At 28.1% G+C, this 21,766-nt stretch overlaps 1 protein-coding gene across 2 annotated transcripts in view; it reads right to left on the reverse strand.

The window, feature by feature from the left end:
- LOC111684118 (palmitoyltransferase ZDHHC8) overlaps window positions 1-21,766 on the reverse strand; it is a 106,850-nt gene that overhangs the window by 12,295 nt on the left and 72,789 nt on the right. For both annotated transcript variants that reach the window (XR_006940351.1, XM_046947189.1), the window contains exons 2-8: window positions 9,894-10,012; window positions 9,672-9,829; window positions 9,325-9,497; window positions 9,031-9,225; window positions 8,656-8,959; window positions 977-1,242; window positions 722-904 (exon numbers count right to left, since the gene is read on the reverse strand). Coding sequence is in view for 1 of the 2 variants with exons in the window: in XM_046947189.1 (XP_046803145.1) it covers window positions 722-904; window positions 977-1,242; window positions 8,656-8,959; window positions 9,031-9,225; window positions 9,325-9,497; window positions 9,672-9,829; window positions 9,894-10,012 (1,398 nt within the window). In the remaining variant the exon portion in view is untranslated. The remainder of the gene's footprint in view (window positions 1-721; window positions 905-976; window positions 1,243-8,655; window positions 8,960-9,030; window positions 9,226-9,324; window positions 9,498-9,671; window positions 9,830-9,893; window positions 10,013-21,766) is intronic.

The following is a 21,766-nucleotide window of genomic DNA, read 5'->3' on the forward strand; positions in this document are numbered from 1 at the left end:
TTTTTAATAGATAATGATTTAGTTGTTATACATTTTACTATAAAATATTTTTCTAAATAAAATACCTAATTTTTCTATATTATTCCCTCTTGAACGCAAATGATCGATATGCAAATTTATTAAAATTTTTAAACTAAATTACTACAAACAACTAAAAGAAATGAAATAAAAAACACACAAAACTACAAAGCATATTTAAAGGCAAGTGCATTGTTTCTCAAAAAGTAAATCTAAATAAAGTGTTTCCGTTTTTATTAATTTATTTTTTAACCCGAAAAGAAAAACACACACTGAAAGTAAATGCCATTAACTAAAATTTAAAAGTTCAATTACCGATTATTTTGGCACAAAGAAAATGTGGCAAATTCCAGCTATGTCCATCTTTTATATTTATTTTATTTTATTGCAAATAAAGTGTGAAAATTATGCGGGGTAAAAAAGGGGATAAATTTGTTTTTAGGTATTTAGATTTTTTAAACAAAATTTTGTTTAAGATTTTTTTTGAAAAAAAAAGAAAACATATTTGCATAGAATATATATATTGTAGATAAATAAAATAATAACAAATATATAAAGCAAACTATTTATAAACATTTAAAGTGTTATTTATATAGAGATATGTATAAAAATATCTAGAATATGAATGTTGTATAAATATTATTTAAAGAAAATATATGAGGTGATACATGAAATCCATAAAAGGGAGAGAAATAAAACTTACCTTCTAACAGGACTGGCCATAACCAGAGGGGTAGCTACACCTAAAGGTTTAATACGCTGTTGCATAGTGGGCGTTGCAGTTGTCCCACTACGATTTTGTGCTTGTTGTTGCTGTTGCTGCTGCAGATGATTTGGATGGTCGGGTGACATGGCTTCATTAAAGCCACGCTGCGGTTCCAAACCTCTGTAAATGTTATAATTATTAATGAGTTTATGAGAAATTATTAAATATTTTTGGTAAATTTCTTTTAAATACCTTTGTCTGGCTAAAGGACTATGCCTTGGATGATACATGCGCATATGACGTGGAGAATCACCACCGCCTCCACCACCACCACCACCATTGCCTTGTGCACCATTTACATTATTGCCCTGCCCCGTGGCTATCGTTCCGTTTTCTAATTGTGGCAAATAGAAATTGGTAGAATTATGCCTTTGCAATGGTGGTGTTGGTTCACAATCTTGACTCTGTGATGCCTGTGGTTCCATATCGGTATCTGAACATTCCCTACCAGGCGAGAGCTGTTTGTTGTTTATGAAAGTGAAAAAGAAAAATATACAATTTTTATAACTACAGTCGTCCTGTCAACTTAATTCAAAACAATTAAACAATAATTTACTTATTAGATTATAAATACATGTAGTAAATTACTCGAAAAATAAACTAATTTTTAATTTAATGCATGAAAAATTCTATAAATTTTTTTTTTTTTTAAATCTGAAAATATGTATGAAAAAAATGCTTGAGTAGAATTAAGTGAAACTGAAATTGTTTAAAAATGAGAATTTTAAAATCGTATGATAATATTGAATAGAAAATCCATATGAAGTGTTTAATGAGTAGACAAATAATAAAAGAACATGAAAGTTGGGAAATTGGGACATTTTGGACAATTAACATAAAATTTGTAAAAACAAAATTTTGAAATTTATTTTTACATAAAATAGAAATTTGATTTGTAACTGAACGATATTATTTGAATGTTAAACCATTTATAAAACTTAAGTTTATCATCAGAAATTTAACAAATATTTTGTTATAAACGGTCTGGTTATTTTCAATATAATTCTAAAATTTTTATTTTTAATAAACAAATTCTTATGGCATTTAAAGTTACTGATAACAATCTTGACCTGACCGCAGAAGTGATAATTTCCCCCTGCAATTTAAACAAATAAAAACAAACGATGAATCAAAAACTGTTAACAATAAAAAAAGAAAGAAAACTATAATATGTTTGTATGTATTCTGAAAGTATATAATAATAATAGTAATAATTTGTTTAACTGTAATTAAATACAATTAATAAGACAAATAGTAATTGTAATATGTAGAAAATTGTTTAAATGATAAATAAAAGTTTAAATAATTTGTTTTTTATTAAAGAAAACAGTTTTACCTTATTGTTTTTTTGCATTTTCGGTGCTTTCATTAGAGGTGTAGAGTTTTGTATTGACCAATTTTATATATTTATTAATAATAATTATACAAAATACAATTATTTGCTAGCAAAAAAATATAAATACTAAACTCAATGGTACCAATAAAAACAAATTAAAGTTCGAATAAAAAAAGTATTAAAAACACAACACATGCTAAAACAATTTTAAGTGGCATTGTAACAGAAGATATTAATTAATTAATTAATTAATTAATTAATTAATTAATTAATTAATTAATTAATTAATTAGTTAATTAACAAAGTGCATTAAAATTTTGTTTAAAACAAACTATTAAAAAGGAATGTAACAATAATTTTCTATTTTGATTATGGAAAAATATATTTGTTTAGTTACAGAAAACTTTTTACATAAAAAGTATTTCAGAAACTGAAGAAAATTTGTATATATAAAAAGTTATTCTGTAATTGAACAAATACATTTTTATTTATTTTAAGTTGTTCAGTTTCTAAACAATATTTTAAACCATTTTTAAAAATAAGTTTGTTCAGTTTCCGTACAACTTTTTTTACAGTTGAATTTAGTTCAGTTTCTAAATAACTTTTTAATGAAAAAGTTTATTAAATTTCTGAACAACTTTTTAATGAAAACTTTAATTCAATTTCTAAACAACAATTTTGTTTAGTTACTAAACAGTTCTTTAGAAGAAGTTGTTCAATTACTGAACAACTTATTACACCGTTTTCACACATGAAAAAATTTATGTTTACAGGAAACTGTGGATCATTATTATTAACTCTGTGTACTCAGTTTTTCATAATCAGCTCTTATGTTCCTGTAAAAGGACTTTAATGTTTAAAGGACATTCAAAAGATGGAATTCCAAATTTATAGAAAAAAATGGTATTAATATTAATATCAAATGAAGTTGAGAACTTCTGCTTCTGTTTTTGTGTGGAAAATTAGACCTTTTTATACCCTTCATCATTTCTATAATATAATTTGCCGACTCAATAAAGTATCGAAAATTAGACCTTTTTATACCCTTCACCATTTCTATAATATAATTTGCCGACTATATAAAGTATATATATTCTGGATCCTTATAGATATAGCGGAGTCTATTAAGTCATGACCGTCTGTTCGTTTGTTTGTTGAAATCAGTTTTTAGAGGATTCCAGATATCGGCGAGATTTAAATCTTCAATAATTCTGTTAGACATGCTTTTGGGAAGATCCCTATGTAAAATCAGCAAAATCGGTCCATAAATAACGGAGGTATGAGCAAAAATCCGAGACAACCTTTAAAAATTTCCTCAAAAATTTAGATTTTTTATTCACAGAAATTGCAAGAAACAAAATACGGTAAATTTTCTTATTGTACTCCTGCTTATAAAAACAAGACAGAGCGAAAGCAGCAGAGAAAGAGTAGCAGAGCAAGAGCATCATTAGTGTGTTGTTATTGTCTAGAAACATGAAATTAAGTATGTGGAGCCTGTCTTAAGTTAAAAGACATAAAAGGAAACTTTTTGGTTTTTCAAAAAATACTTTTTGAATTTTGAACCTAGAAATATGAAATTAATTATTAGAGTCTGAATTAGGTGAGAATCCAAAAAGGGAACTTTTTGGTACTTTTTCGTTTTTCAAAAGGAACTTTTTGAATATTCTATAATATTGAACCTAGGAACATGAAATTAAGTATGTAGATTCGGAATTAGATGAGAACCAATAAAAGGCAATTTTTTGCTGCTTTTTCGTTTTTCAAAAGGTACTTTTTGAGTTTTCTATAAGAATGTACTTAGAAATATGAAATTAAGTACGTAGAGTCCGTAATTTTCGTTTTACAAAAGGTACTTTTTGAATATTATATAAAGTTGAACATAGGAATTAGGTGAGAATACATAAAAAGGAAATTTTTGGTACTTTTTCGTTTTTTAAAAGGTACTTCATGAATTTTGTATAATGAAATTAAGTATGTAGAGCAAAGATTAGATGAGAAGAAATCAATGGTGATTTTTTGTACTTTTTCGTTCTGAAAAAGGTACTTTTTGAATTTTTTATAATATTGAACCTAGAAACATTAGATTGAGTACGTAGAGTCTGAATTAGGTGTGAACCCATAAAAGGAAATTTTTGGGTACTTTTTCGTTTTTCAAAAGATACTATTTTGAATTTTTCATAATATTGAAACATGTAGTTAATCATGTTGAGCTTGAAGTAAGTCATTTAAAAGACTTTTTGGTACTGACTATTTTTTTTAACACACCAAGATGAAGGGTATATAAGATTTGGCACAGCTGAATATAGAACTCTTACTTGTTAAATTTAATTTCTTTTTCGTTTTCTCTAAGTGAGTTAAGTAAATAGTGTAAGTAGAATTTACAGATTCCCAACTTCCATTTGATACTAATATTAGCATCATACCATACATATAAATATTTTAAATATTAATTTGAAATTTTTAAATCCTTTAAACTTTAAAGTTCTTTTATAAGACATAAGAGCTGATTATAACAATTGAAGAACGTAAAATTGCTTCAAGTGGAATCTATTTTCATAAGCATATCAACTTTTCCATATGTGAAAGCTTTTTTTCAAAATTGTTACAAATAAAGACTATTTAGTTTCAAAAAACTTGTTCAGTGTCTAAAAATTTGATTAGAAAAAGTTTGTTCAATTTTTGAACTGATTTCAATAGAAAAGTGTTGTTGAGTTTCGGAACAATATTTTATAACAAAAATTCCTTTATTTTCTGAACAACATTTAATATTTTTGGATTTTTATCGAAAAAATTATAACCAGTATTAAATGAGACATGCAAACTAGAAATCGCAATTCAAACTTAATAAATATTTTCTCATTAAAAAAACATGAGATAATGATGCAATTTAACAACAAGATAAAAGAGTAATTTGTTGGCATCAATATCTCATTAGTTACGTGGTGTTAGAGCACAACCATCGATATCCACTTAAAAAGCTTAATTTGTGTATTAAGAAAATACATTTATATCAGAATATCAAAAGAAAAAAAAAACTAAAGCATATTTAAAAAAATATCACAAAAATTACATTTCATTTATATCTACAAAAAATAACACAAAAACAAAAGGGATATAAATGATTATTTAAATATAATATAAAATAAATATTTCAAAACATATTAAAGCTTTATTTACTTGTTTGGCGGCTAGGACACATAAGCTTCAGCGGTTTTTTGGGCCATTGAACAAACATACTTCTTTTAAAATTATTTTTATTTCAATTCTTTTTTTTTTTTGCATATAAGAAAAAAGGAAGATATCAAAAGGGAACTACAAGTGTATTTAAGAAAAATTCTATTTGTATGTCTGTGTATGGATTTGAGTGTGGCATACAGAAAAGTCTTTGTGTGTATGTGTGCGTTAAGAAGAAATAGGCAAAAAGGAAACTACATTTACATGCCTTAACAATGTTGCGACAAGGTTTTTTTTTTAATAAAGAAAAAAAGCCAAAACCAAGTGTATAAAACTAGATTCTACAAGAAAATTGTGGAAAAAACTAATAAAATAAGCTTTAAGAGGACAACAGAAAAAATATAATAATCAAAAACTTTAAAGTAAATTCAAGATGATATTATAGAAGAGCTCTCTTTTACTATGAACCCAATAATTTACAAAATATTTATGACATTTTATAGACATACAAATGATTATGGAATAATTTTTAATGTGACCCACAATTAATAAAAAAATACGTGTATTTTTTATATTTTTTAACAAAAAGGCACAGTAAATAAGTGATTATACGAGAAATTTATTAAGCAAGGATAATAATCCCTGAATTTTAAGTTTAAAAATGCAAATTAAATGTCCCAATAACATTATATATCTTTTGTATAGATAACGATCCTCTTCTGGATTTGAGAATATTGGAAAAAGTTGGAAAAAGTCGAAAAAAGTCAAAAATAGTTGAAAATTTTAAAAAAGTGGGGAAAAAGTCAAAAACTCTAAAATAGTCGGAAAAACTCGAAAAAAAGTAAAAAAAATAGTCGAAAAAAAGTCCAAAATAGTCAAAAAGTCGGAAAAATGTCGGTAAAGGTCGAAAACTCTAAAATAGTAGAAAAAAGTCTAAAATATTCTAAAATTTAAAAAAAAAGATGGAAAAAAGTCAAAAACTCTGAAATAATCGGAAAACTCTTAACATAAGTAAAAAATAGTCGAAAAAAAGAAAAAAGACGGAAAATGTCGACTATTTATAAAATACTAAAAGTCGAAAAGTCGACTTTTAACTAAATGCAAAAAATCGAAAAGTCGACTTTTCGTTTCAACTACAGAACCCTAAAACAGTATTTTTAAGGAAATAGGTTTGAACTAACAATGTTCAATGTAAGTGATATCATAAACTGTTAACAAACAAAATACACAATTGTTCAATTCACAATCGATGTCGTATTGTTGTAGCGTTGTATGTCATAAACTATTTTTCGAATAAAATTTTTTGCAACGAAAACAAATCAGTAATAAAAAAATACGACACATACGATACAACCATACAACACTGATTGTGAATTGGACATATATATTTCAAATATAAAATCCAATAAACATACATTTTTTTCTGGGGATCAACTAAACAAACACTGTGTTTTCAATTTAAACGACAAAAGAGCAAATAAATAAATTCTAAAAAAAAGAATAAAAAAAATCAAACAGGAACATACTAAACTTTAATTTACAAAATTAAAAAGAATCACTTCTTCTCTTCATGTTAAATAATTATAACAAACATATATTGCAAAGAGGAAAGAAGAATGTAGGAGTGAGAAAAATAAAAACAAAAATGTGAAACTAATGAAAATATATTGCAGTTAAGATCTATAGTCAAACAATAGAAAATACATAAAATGAAAATAAAAAACAAAACAAAACAATAATAATAAAAAGGAAACACCAGACCACCAACTAACCAACAAAAGTAGCCAGTCAGCCACGAAGCTTACAGACAAAAGATTACAATAAGAAAAATAATAATAAAGTATAAAATAAAAATAATAAAATACACTAAGGTTTTATATACATATTGAAAAAAAAAAGAAAAAATGGCTTTAAAATAACTAAACAGCAATGGGAAGTTTTATAAGAAATTGTAATTTAATTCAATATAAATAATTTACTGGTGCAGGTTTTAAAATTGAATATGTTAAGAAATGTAAACGATAAAATTGTCTTCAGATATATTGATGGAAATTTTGTACTTTTAAATGACTAAATTTTCAGTCCGTTTCTTCATAAAGTTATTTCGTCATGAAGCTGAAGTACAATTATCAATATGATTCATGTTGACGGCGAAAGCTGCAGGGTCTCCCAAGTCACACGGAATAATAGAGTGAGTCTTAAGACGACTCAATACCGCACCTTTTCTTTATGTCAGACGGGATATGGGAATATAAGACATCTGTTTTCAATATTGCTCTATCTGTTAGCAGGAGTCTGCTGAATCCCTTTTTTGGTCAGATTTCTCCCAATGGGACGATTGTTGTAACAGCTAAAACTTTACAATAATCTACTTGGCTTCGGCATCAATGCCTAAGAATAAAAATTGTGCTACTTTAAGGGATGCATAAAAAAGGGCATAAATAGGTGGTGGGTACCATGTGGATTTTGACAACAAGTTGGACATTCGTTAGCGATGCTTGAAGGAAGCAAGCAACTGTGTGATGATAACAGTTTCTTCTGTGATATCCAATGATATCACAGAAGAAACTGTTAAGTTAACATGACGTTATGTTCGCATCTTATGTCCTCATCTAGATGATGTTCAAAGGTAATTTGCACATCAACCTTATAGACCTTAAAACTATGATATTCAGTTAATTATTGGTAACTGGGCATTTGCAGCCTTAGAGGTAATAATGTCGGTAGCACGCAGGATTGTGTAAAGACGAAAAGGGCCTGGAAACAGTAGAGCATGTCTTATGCTCTACTACTCCCAGTGTACAGAATCTTAGACTTAATTGGTTAAGTAGAAGATTCCTCGATAAACTGGAATATGTAGCAGGGTGTGATATATTAGTTTTATCTGGGGAATATCGTGGTTATTGAGCTAACGGACAATGGAAATAAAGTAAATCACAATGGACCAGTCTACAAGTAAATGTATACCCTTTAACAACAAAAAGCTAAAATAAATATAAAATAATTTAAATATAAAAAACTAAGATCTTAGACGGAATTATTGCAAATCTTATAATTTAACAATCAGTTTACAACAAATAAAACTTCCCATACTAAAAAAAGTTAAAATGATACAAAAGAAAAACATAACTAAGTATTTAAAAGAACTTAATGAAAAACAAACAAAATAAATACGAAAATTACATACTATAATACAATTACAACTAGATTACAACTATCAAAAAAATAACAAGAATGTAGTAAGAAATAAAATAAATAGAATAGAATTTTATATAGAAGTATAAGAACAAGAGAATGCATTTTTTTGTAATTTTACTTGTTTTTTTTTTCTTGTTTTCGTTTAATTACACAATTTACCCACCTTACTATAAAGCGTTGTGCTGCCCGACCGCTGATTAAAACCATTGCCCTGGTCCGTATAAGTCTTTACCTGTGTATGACGCTGGTCCCGTTCATAATAATTGCGTGGCATTCCATGCGGCGAATGTTGAGCATTAGCCGTAGACATGACACCAGATTTAACCGTAACACCGGCACCACCACCGCCACGCATAATGCTACCAGAGTTAGATTGATTGTTAGCATCACGTTCTGTTGTTATCGTGCTAATGCCTTGATTTTCTTTATGAGACCGACGAGCTGCATATTTTTCTGGTTTAAGAAGACTGCATGGAAATATAATCAATTATTTGTGTTCAGTTTGGTGAGGAAATTGATTAAGCGTGTTACAACATACCTTGGATATTGTGGACCAAATTGTGTGTAGCAACAATTATGCCAACAGCCACGTGAAAAAGGATTATAGCCACCTTTAAATTTACCTGTCACTTGTTCGTTTGTGGTACGCCCCCGCGACACTAAGACCATATGAAAACCTGTCAAACCAAATATGGGTATGGCTAATATTGTTACAATACCCATTAATACCATGCTGGAAAAAAAGTAAATAAATTTAGTATAATAATAAACAATTTCATCAAAAATGATTAATGTAATAAATACATCATAATAATATGTATTAAATACTTACGATACTATTGGTGCTGTTTGCCTTATATTTGGCATTGTTTTTAATACATAAAATAAGCATAAAGAAAATATGCTCAACATGTGTATTGATAGAGAAACTAAAAAGAAAAAGAAAAATCTATAATTACGTCGTCCAATGCAATTATTAACCCAAGGACAATGATGATCGAATGTCTGGAATTATACAATAAAAAGCAAAAAATATAAAAAGTAAATGACACAATCATAATCGTAGTTAGATAACAATAGTTAAATAATAAAATAACAAGCACTTCTTGACATATATATAAAGAAATTTACATGCATCAAGTAAATTGAATTTTCTTGTGGTTATTTATTTTTACTCACTTCTATACAATGATTACACACGGAACAGTGTGAACATCTTGGCGGTCGATAAAATTTACACGTTACACACCATTTCATTTTTACCGTTATACCATTTATTTCAGCATTCTTATATAAAGGAGCTCGGAACTCTTCTTCTCGATCTTCATCAGGAGAAGCTAAAAGTTAAGAAAATTCATTATTTTTTTCGTGAATAGTTGTACGTATCAGTACGAAATTTACCTTTGGGTATTACACCTGGATCCATGAATGTGGCCAATGTAAAATTGGCTAAAACAAAAAATGTTATAACCCCCTGATATGCTGGTACCCATGGATGACTTCTTAAATAATATTCGCAGCTGTAAGTAGAAAAAGGAGAAAAAAATTAATTTCATTAAATACATAAGTATATATTTTGTTTTAAAATATAATTCAAAATTTTTAATGTTAATTTACTTCAAATAAACTTTTGATTATAAATATTAACTCAGGCTAACAAAATTTGAAAAAATCAAAATTCAATCTATACATTTCAGACGTATGAGTAATGTTTTTTTTTTGTCTTAATTATTATTACTCATACTTTAGAGAAATACTTTTGTCAACAACAAATTCTGGTGCTGTTAAAACTTGAGTGGACACACAGGGTTAGACTATAGAAAGGCTATAGTACTGTACACTAGACTATAGACTAGACTATAGACTAGACTATAGACTAGACTATAGACTAGACTATAGACTAGACTATAGACTAGACTATAGATTAGACTATAGACTAGACTATAGACTAGACTATAGACTAGACTATAGACTAGACTATAGACTAGACTATAGACTAGACTATAGACTAGACTATAGACTAGACTATAGACTAGACTATAGACTAGACTATAGACTAGACTATAGACTAGACTATAGACTAGACTATAGACTAGACTATAGACTAGACTATAGACTAGACTATAGACTAGACTATAGACTAGACTATAGACTAGACTATAGACTAGACTATAGACTAGACTATAGACTAGACTATAGACTAGACTATAGACTAGACTATAGACTAGACTATAGACTAGACTATAGACTAGACTATAGACTAGACTATAGACTAGACTATAGACTAGAAATAGACTAGACTATAGACTAGACTATAGACTAGACTATAGACTAGACTATAGACTAGACTATAGACTAGACTATAGACTAGACTATAGACTAGACTATAGACTAGACTATAGACTATAGACTAGACTATAGACTAGACTATAGACTAGACTATAGACTAGACTATAGACTAGACTATAGACTAGACTATAGACTAGACTATAGACTAGACTATAGACTAGACTATAGACTAGACTATAGACTAGACTATAGACTAGACTATAGACTAGACTATAGACTAGACTATAGACTAGACTATAGACTAGACTATAGACTAGACTATAGACTAGACTATAGACTAGACTATAGACTAGACTATAGACTAGACTATAGACTAGACTATAGACTAGACTATAGACTATAGACTATAGACTAGACTATAGACTAGACTATAGACTAGACTATAGACTAGACTATAGACTAGACTATAGACTAGACTATAGACTAGACTATAGACTAGACATAGACTAGACTATAGACTAGAACTATAGACTAGACTATAGACTAGACTATAGACTAGACTATAGACTAGACTATAGACTAGACTATAGACTAGACTATAGACTAGACTATAGACTAGACTATAGACTAGACTATAGACTAGACTATAGACTAGACTATAGACTAGACTATAGACTAGACTATAGGACTAGACTATAGACTAGACTATAGACTAGACTATAGACTAGACTATAGACTAGACTATAGACTAGACTATAGACTAGACTATAGACTAGACTATAGACTAGACTATAGACTAGACTATAGACTAGACTATAGACTAGACTATAGACTAGACTATAGACTAGACTATAGACTAGACTATAGACTAGACTATAGACTAGACTATAGACTAGACTATAGACTAGACTATAGACTAGACTATAGACTAGACTATAGACTAGACTATAGACTAGACTATAGACTAGACTATAGACTAGACTATAGACTAGACTATAGACTAGACTATAGACTAGACTATAGACTAGACTATAGACTAGACTATAGACTAGACTATAGACTAGACTATAGACTAGACTATAGACTAGACTATAGACTAACTATAGACTAGACTATAGACTAGACTATAGACTAGACTATAGACTAGACTATAGACTAGACTATAGACTAGACTATAGACTAGACTATAGACTAGACTATAGACTAGACTATAGACTAGACTATAGACTAGACTATAGACTAGACTATAGACTAGACTATAGACTAGACTATAGACTAGACTATAGACTAGACTATAGACTAGACTATAGACTAGACTATAGACTAGACTATAGACTAGACTATAGACTATAGACTAGACTATAGACTAGACTATAGACTAGACTATAGACTAGACTATAGACTAGACTATAGACTAGACTATAGACTAGACTATAGACTAGACTATAGACTAGACTATAGACTAGACTATAGACTAGACTATAGACTAGACTATAGACTAGACTATAGACTAGACTATAGACTAGACTATAGACTAGACTATAGACTAGACTATAGACTAGACTATAGACTAGACTATAGACTAGACTATAGACTAGACTATAGACTAGACTATAGACTAGACTATAGACTAGACTATAGACTAGACTATAGACTAGACTATAGACTAGACTATAGACTAGACTATAGACTAGACTATAGACTAGACTATAGACTAGACTATAGACTAGACTATAGACTAGACTATAGACTAGACTATAGACTAGACTATAGACTAGACTATAGACTAGACTATAGACTAGACTATAGACTAGACTATAGACTAGACTATAGACTAGACTATAGACTAGACTATAGACTAACTATAGACTAGACTATAGACTAGACTATAGACTAGACTATAGACTAGACTATAGACTAGACTATAGACTAGACTATAGACTAGACTATAGACTAGACTATAGACTAGACTATAGACTAGACTAGACTATAGACTAGACAATAGACTAGACTATAGACTAGACTATAGACTAGACTATAGACTAGACTATAGACTAGACTATAGACTAGACTATAGACTAGACTATAGACTAGACTATAGACTAGACTATAGACTAGACTATAGACTAGACTATAGACTAGACTATAGACTAGACTATAGACTAGACTATAGACTAGACTATAGACTAGACTATAGACTAGACTATAGACTAGACTATAGACTAGACTATAGACTAGACTATAGACTAGACTATAGACTAGACTATAGACTAGACTATAGACTAGACTATAGACTAGACTATAGACTAGACTATAGACTAGACTATAGACTAGACTATAGACTAGACTATAGACTAGACTATAGACTAGACTATAGACTAGACTATAGACTAGACTATAGCTAGACTATAGACTAGACTATAGACTAGACTATAGACTAGACTATAGACTAGACTATAGACTAGACTATAGACTAGACTATAGACTAGACTATAGACTAGACTATAGACTAGACTATAGACTAGACTATAGACTAGACTATAGACTAGACTATAGACTAGACTATAGACTAGACTATAGACTAGACTATAGACTAGACTATAGACTAGACTATAGACTAGACTATAGACTAGACTATAGACTAGACTATAGACTAGACTATAGACTAGACTATAGACTAGACTAGACTATAGACTAGACTATAGACTAGACTATAGACTAGACTATAGACTAGACTATAGACTAGACTATAGACTAGACAAAGACTAGACTATAGACTAGACTAGACTATAGACTAGACTATAGACTAGACTATAGACTAGACTATAGACTAGACTATAGACTAGACTAGACTATAGACTAGACTATAGACTAGACTATAGACTAGACTATAGACTAGGACTATAGACTAGACTATAGACTAACTATAGACTAGACTATAGACTAGACTATAGACTAGACTATAGACTAGACTATAGACTAGACTATAGACTAGACTATAGACTAGACTATAGACTAGACTATAGACTAGACTATAGACTAGACTATAGACTAGACTATAGACTAGACTATAGACTAGACTATAGACTAGACTATAGACTAGACTATAGACTAGACTATAGACTAGACTATAGACTAGACTATAGACTAGACTATAGACTAGACTATAGACTAGACTATAGACTAGACTAAAGACTAGACTAAAGACTAGACTAAAGACTAGACTATAGACTAGACTATAGACTAGACTATAGATTAGACTGTAGACTAGACTATAAACTAGGTTATAGACTAGACTATAGACTACACTATAGACTAGATTATAGACTAGAGTATAGATTAGACTATAGACTAGATTATAGACTAGAGTTTAGACTATACTAAATAATTTACTATAGTCTGGACTAGACTATAGACCGAAAACGGGGAGGTAAATGGGTATTTCCCTATATCAAAAAGTACTAAAGTACTAGATTTTCCATGTCTGGTAGAAAATATTTTTAATTTTTAATAAATATGTGGTATTACGAAGCACACATTACTTGTTTATTTTGTTAACTACGTCTATCCTGGCAAACAATCTCTTCTGTTTATTTATATAGATTTCTATATTTATTTCTAATTTTCTAAACACAAGCAAAATGTTTATTTTTTAAGACAAAAAATGGCAATTTTTTCAAAGCTTTCTAACAATTGTAGAATAATTAGTTTATCAGCCTTAGTTTGTCTCTCTGTCAGTCTACTCAACACAATTGTTTATAAATATTAAACGAATTAAGTGTTGAATTTTATTAGTTTAATAAATAAATTTATTGTATCTAAATGCCATATATTCCATTATTGTCTGCCTATATTTTGAAACAAACAGTTAAACACTATAAATTAATTAATTAAATTATTTATATTTGGGACATGCACGAGCAGACAATTCATATTAGAAATAAATAAATCAATTAGGAAGTGATTATTTTTTAGGTATTGATAAATTATAATCATTAAAATGATTTTATTCTTTTACCTTATTTTTAATAATTTTCATAATAATTTCAACATTTCGTAAACGATATTATTTTAATAAAAACATTTCTAAATAATTTATTATTTTAATTAAATATTTAGCAAATAAATTATGTGAATCTCCACATAGTTTTCTATAATTAAATATAAAAGCAGCAAACTAAAGCAATTAGTATAACAAAACCCTAAAAATAATTTGTGTTTTAAATGTAAATAATTTCAATAAACTGCATCAATGTTTAACAAATTCAATAAAAATATAAAATTAAATAGAAAATACAATTTTTATTATTATTATTATGTAAATTAACTTTATAGGAAAAGTAAATAATAACAACCAATGACGAAGGATGAACGCAGAGATAGACGGACAGACGACATTTGTAGATAATTGACGTTTCCATAACAATAACAATTTCGATAAAAGTGGAAAAAAACTTAATTATTATGATTATGAATATTGACCAACATTTACTAACAAATACGGATAAATTATTGAAGCGGTATGGTGTTTGGTTTTAACGGCTGATTGGTTGCAATTAATTAAAAATGAAAAAATTCCAAAAAAATAATTGAAATGCTTATTTATTTGGTAAATTGTTGATAACGATCATTATTTTTAGCATAATAATGATGATGACAATGATAGGAATGAGTTTGAATATAAATATTTATAGTTTATAAATATTTTAAACACGTGTTACAGCCAATGGATGATTTATATATTTATATAAATGTAAGTAATAATAATAATTTGCCATATACGTTATCTTAATGATGTTTTACACTTAAAGAAATTAATATTAATTTAAAAGAAAATATATGAATTCTCCAACAATTTATTAATTACTCAAGAACAGATTTTAAAATGTCGATAAATATAATTCATTTATAATGTTTGAATCATTTAGTTGAAAAATTAAAAAAAGCGTATCAGATAGATATTAATGATCGTTTAATTTTCCAAAGAAAACGATAATTTTTAATTGAAAAGGATGTGATGAAGGTTTTATGCAAGAGATTGAAAATTAAAAAAAAAGCAAGCTGATCGTAACGTAGTGCTTTCTACAGAATATAAATATATCTCAAAGTTTTGTTTAGAAAACGATCTGATCCAATATGTTCTATAACACCGTAAAGTTTATTCATAAAAACCCTTGGGAATGTTCTAGCCTGTAAGACCGGACTTCGTGGATTCGAATCCCACCTGAGTAACTGTCAAGGGAGTTCACAACAGAATTTGATGTAACATTTATAATTTCTAACCTAACTAAATAACTAATTAACTAACTACAACTAACGGTTCGTAAAGGTTTTGCAACATAACTGATCGTAACCATATCTAAAGAAAAGATCGTAAAATTTTCTAAAGAAAACAAACCGAAACGAACGGATTTAAATAATCATAAAAAATCTGCTAATCTTTAAGTGTTCTACAGAATACTGAGTAATATTTAACATTTTTAATCTTTTGATTCAATGTTTTCTACAAAAACTAACTGATCCTCAAGTCTTAAACAGAAAACTAACGTATCTAATAAAACTAGCTAATAATTAAGTCTTCTATAGATCACCAACTGATCGCAACCTTTTCTAAACAAGAGATCGTAAAATCTTTTATACAAAATTAATCGCAAAGTTTAAGTAATAGTTTTCTGTTGAATATTAAATGATCGTAAAGTGTTCTATAAAATACTAATTGATGATTAATTTAATACAACATAAACTCATCGCAGATTTTCAGAGAAAACAAACTGATCCAATTCTTTGTGCAGAAGACTAACAGATTGTTAAAATTTCAACAGTAACTAATTTCACAATAACTGATCATAAGATTTTTCTTTACAAAATTTGCTGATCGTGAAAAGTATTATTTAATTTTTTTTTTTAATTATTTATTCCAAAGTTTTCTACATAAAGTTTAAAACAAAAAACTAACGGATCGAAAATTTTCGAATCAAAATGGTATAAAACGAAATGATCGCTTAGTTAAACGAACAGTTTCCTATAAATCGTATAGAATACAAACTGACAGCAATGTTTTCCATATAAATCGTACTGGTCCAATATTTTCTACAGAAAATAAACTTAATGTAAACTCTATATTAAACGAATTGATTGTAAAGTTTATTTTTCTAATAATCACTATTATTTCAATTATTTGTTATGTAGAATATATATTTCAAAAGAAGAACAGACAGCCTATTTTAAAATTAATATTTATATAAATTATAAAACCTTGAAATAATTTGAAATATTTTTTTAAGTGTATGTATGCATATACTGTGTCGGTCAAAACTAACTAGACTAAGGAAGAATGTTAAATATTTCCTTAATAAATTAATGTTTATCTAACTAATATTTACATAAAAAATCAAAAAAGGAAAAGGTTAAAATAACTGAAATATGTATCTAAAACTAAACAAATTAAAAAGTGTTTAAAAGATTTGACAAATATTTTACATTCACATACATATACTTATTTGTTATTATTTCTACTTGTATTGACCGACACTGTTTATTAACTATAAATTATTACATTATTCATTTATTTTATTTACTACAATACTTTTTTGTAAAAAAATTCAATGGTATTTTTTTTTTGTTTGTTTATTGTTATTAAAGAGTATTAAAAACTTTTCTAAATATTGTTCAAATAAATACTCATACACAATTTGTTATAATTTAAATTTGTGTTTGAACTTTTTGTAGCAACAAAAAAAAAATTGACAGCTTTTTAATTAAAAAAATATTTTGAATAAATTCTATTTTTGTTACATATTCGGCTTTTTAAAAGTATTTATTATTTATTTAATATTATTTTATTTAAATAGTAATTTAATACTATTATTACTTTTGATATTGAAACAATAGAGACACTGTAAAATGTTGTAATTAAGAGTTGTAATATTTTAAGAAAAAAAAAAAAAATAATAATTGTTACTAGTTTTTATGTTGATTTAATTAAATATGAATTTTGAAATTTAAAGTATTAAAAATTGTGTTAAATTATAGGGCCACTATTTATTCCATCCGTATATTTCTTGTAAGACGTAATGTAATCACTTTGCTAGAATATAGACAAGACTAGACTACAGACTGGGCTATAGACTAACCTATAGACTTTACTGTAGATTGGATTATGGACTAGATTATATATTAGACTTATATACTATAGACTTTAGACTAGACTATACTATAAACTACACTTTATCCTAGCCTATACTATCGACTATACTATAGACTAGACTATAGACTAGACTATAGACTAGACTATAGAGTAGACTATAGACTAGACTATAGACTAGACTATAGACTAGACTAGACTATAGACTAGACTATAGACTAGACTATAGACTAGACTATAGACTAGACTATAGACTAGACTATAGACTAGACTATAGACTAGACTATAGACTAGACTATAGACTAGACTATAGACTAGACTATAGACTATACTATAGACTAGACTATAGACTAGACTATAGACTAGACTATAGACTAGACTATAGACTAGACTATAGACTAGACTATAGACTAGACTATAGACTAGACTATAGACTAGACTATAGACTAGACTATAGACTAGACTATAGACTAGACTATAGACTAGACTATAGACTAGACTATAGACTAGACTATAGACTAGACTATAGACTAGACTATAGACTAGACTATAGACTAGACTATAGACTAGACTAAAGACTAGACTATAGACTAGACTATAGACTAGACTATAGACTAGACTATAGACTAGACTATAGACTAGACTATAGACTAGACTAGACTTAGACTAGGCTATAGTCTAGTCTACACTATAGTGTAGTCTAGTCTACACTATGGTGTTGTCTAGTCTAGTCTACACTATAGTGTAGTCTATAGTGTAGTCTATAGTGTAGTCTATAGTCTAGTCTATAGTCTAGTCTATAGTCTAGTCTATAGTCTAGTCTATAGTCTAGTCTATAGTCTAGTCTATAGTCTAGTCTATAGTCTAGTCTATAGTCTAGTCTATAGTCTAGTCTATAGTCTAGTCTATAGTCTAGTCTATAGTCTAGTCTATAGTCTAGTCTAGTCTATAGTCTAGTCTATAGTCTAGTCTATAGTCTACTCTATAGTCTAGTCTATAGTCTAGTCTATAGTCTAGTCTATAGTCTAGTCTATAGTCTAGTCTATAGTCAAGTCTACAGTCTAGTCTATAGTCTAGCCTATAGTCTAGTCTATAGTCTAGTCTATAGTCTAGTCTATAGTCTAGTCTAGTCTATAGTCTAGTCTATAGTCTACTCTATAGTCTAGTCTATAGTCTAGGCTATAGTCTAGTCTATAGTCTAGTCTTAGTCTAGTCTATAGTCTAGTCTATAGTCTAGTCTATAGTCTAGTCTATAGTCTAGTCTATAGTCTAGTCTATAGTCTAGTCTACAGTCTAGTCTATAGTCCAGTCTACAGTCTAGTCTATAATTTAGTCTAGACTTCAGACTGGACTATAGACTAAACTATAGACTAGACTGTATACTAAACTATAGACTAGACTAGATTATAGATTAGACTATAGACTATACTTTAGACTAGACTATAGACTACACTTTATATTAGACTATACTATAGACTATACTATAGGCTAGACTATAGACGAGACTTTAGACTAGACTTTAGACTAGACTATAGACTAGACTATAGACTGGACTATAGACTAAACTATATTCCAGCTGGCATTTTTTGAAATTTTTGATCACATGCGAGTCATTTATGAGCCTTCTGCACGATGAAAATGATCATATATGCCCTCATTTTCTGATCATAAATGACACATTCGTCGGGAGAAAATGGTATAGTAAATGGTAAATGAGTCCTTTATGAGCCCACTTCTGATCAATTATGATTTAGTTTTTAATCTTTTTTGAGTCATTACTGAGCCAAATAATTGGTCGTTTTTGAGTTATTTCCGAATCATATTATAGTCATTTTTGAGTCTTTTCTGAGTAATTTTTATGTTTGTTACAGACAAATACAATACAACAGAAAACAGTTTTTGATCTTCTGACTGCGCGAAATTTAACTACAAACTAAATTTTTAAACAATGATGTTTCAAACACCTGGAGTGGTATACATCTTGTTATTGTTTTTTTCAAATAAATCAGATTTTAAACATCAATTCGAATTATTTAGACTTAGTTTAGTGATTAGTCGTCCAACTATCTTCCGTAAAAGATCATCAAACATATGAAATTGTTATAATTAAAGCATAATATAACTTCAATTTCCTTGACAGAAAATCGACTTTATAAATATCATACAAATTCAAATACTTATACATTTAATTTTATAAACGAAATGATAATTATATCAACTCATTTTAGGCCACACAAAATGTTTTGCTTATTCTTTTCTGAGACCCATTTCTAATCAGTTTTGACTCATTTTTGAATCGTTTTTGAGTAATTTTTAAGTGTAACTTTAGCTATTTCTTTACAAACAAAAATGATTACATAAGGAACAATTTTAGATCTTCCAACTGCTTGAAATATGACCACAAAATAAGTTTTTAAAAACCAGAATGATCAATTTATGACTGCTATACATTTTGTTATTGTTTTTCAAATATTCAGTTTTTAATTATATATGGGGATCATTTTCAAGTCATTTTTTAAGCGCCTCACTTATTAATCACTTTTAGATTATCTAAAGGAGTCAAAAATGACTCAGTTTACTGATTAATCATCCAACAATCTTCCAAATGCCAGCTGGGATACTACTTTTCAAAAATTCATATGTTCTGAATTTTACATGCCTGATATAGTTCATTTATTTGCTTTTTAGAGATTTAGACCTCATGTTACAAACTAATTTTGAGTAGTTCAACTATATGTTGTTGTTAAGAAACAATTTCCGACACTTGCAACATAGTTACAGATATTCTAGATATAAAACATTTATTGATTTAAACCTACAACTAAATGTTATAACCAACAAGCAACTAAATGTCGATTGTTTTTATGATGGTAAAAACAAAAAATAACTAAAACAAAATAAATAAAATGAAATGCTGCACAGAAATGGAAAAAATCTGAAAGTAGAACACGCTACATTGAATATAAAGAGAGAATTTGTTGCAATTTTTGTTTAGTTTGTTAACATTTAATGTTACCAATTTAGAACGAGCTATGTCAGCCAGCCAAGCTGTCTGTCTGTCCTGTATCCTCAATTTATTTTTATGGAAGTGCACAGACATACATACAAATACACACATGCTGACAAAAAAAATTAATAAGAGAAAACTTGCTGCTGCAATAAGTTGTGGCAAGTATCTCAGCTGTTTTGATTAAACTTTTAACGATTGAATTCAAAGTATTAGAAATTATAAAAACTTGCAATAGAGAATGTGAAAAACTTGCGTTAAAAAGTGCGTTTTATTGGCAGAGTTTTAAAAGAACAAAATATTTGATAGAATATGATGATACAAAATAGATATTGTTTAGACATTTTAGAGTTTAATATACAAAGTAGAGCCTATAAAAACAGTAAAGTCTAGTCTGTAGTCTAGTCTATAGTCTAATCTATAATCTAATCTATAGTCTAGTCTATAGTCTAGTCTATAGTCTAGTCTATAGTCTAATCTATAGTCTAATCTATAGTCTAGTCTATAGTCTAGTCTATAGTCCAGTCTATAGTCTAGTCTATAGTCTAGTCTATAGTCTAGTCTATAGTCTAGTCTATAGTCTAGTCTATAGTCTAGTCTATAGTCTAGTCTATAGTATATTCTATAGTCTAGTCAATAGTCTAGTCTATAGTCTAGTCTATAGTCTAGTCTATAGTCTAGTCTATAGTCTAGTCTATAGTCTAGTCTATAGTCTAGTCTATGGTATATTCTATAGTCTAGTCTATAGTCTAGTCTATAGTCTAGTCTATAGTCTAGTCTATAGTCTAGTCTATAATCTAGTCTATAGTCTAGTCTATAGTCTAGTCTATAGTC

The sequence above is a fragment of the Lucilia cuprina genome, chromosome 3 (genome assembly GCF_022045245.1).
Source record: "Lucilia cuprina isolate Lc7/37 chromosome 3, ASM2204524v1, whole genome shotgun sequence".
Classification (NCBI taxonomy): domain Eukaryota; kingdom Metazoa; phylum Arthropoda; class Insecta; order Diptera; family Calliphoridae; genus Lucilia; species Lucilia cuprina.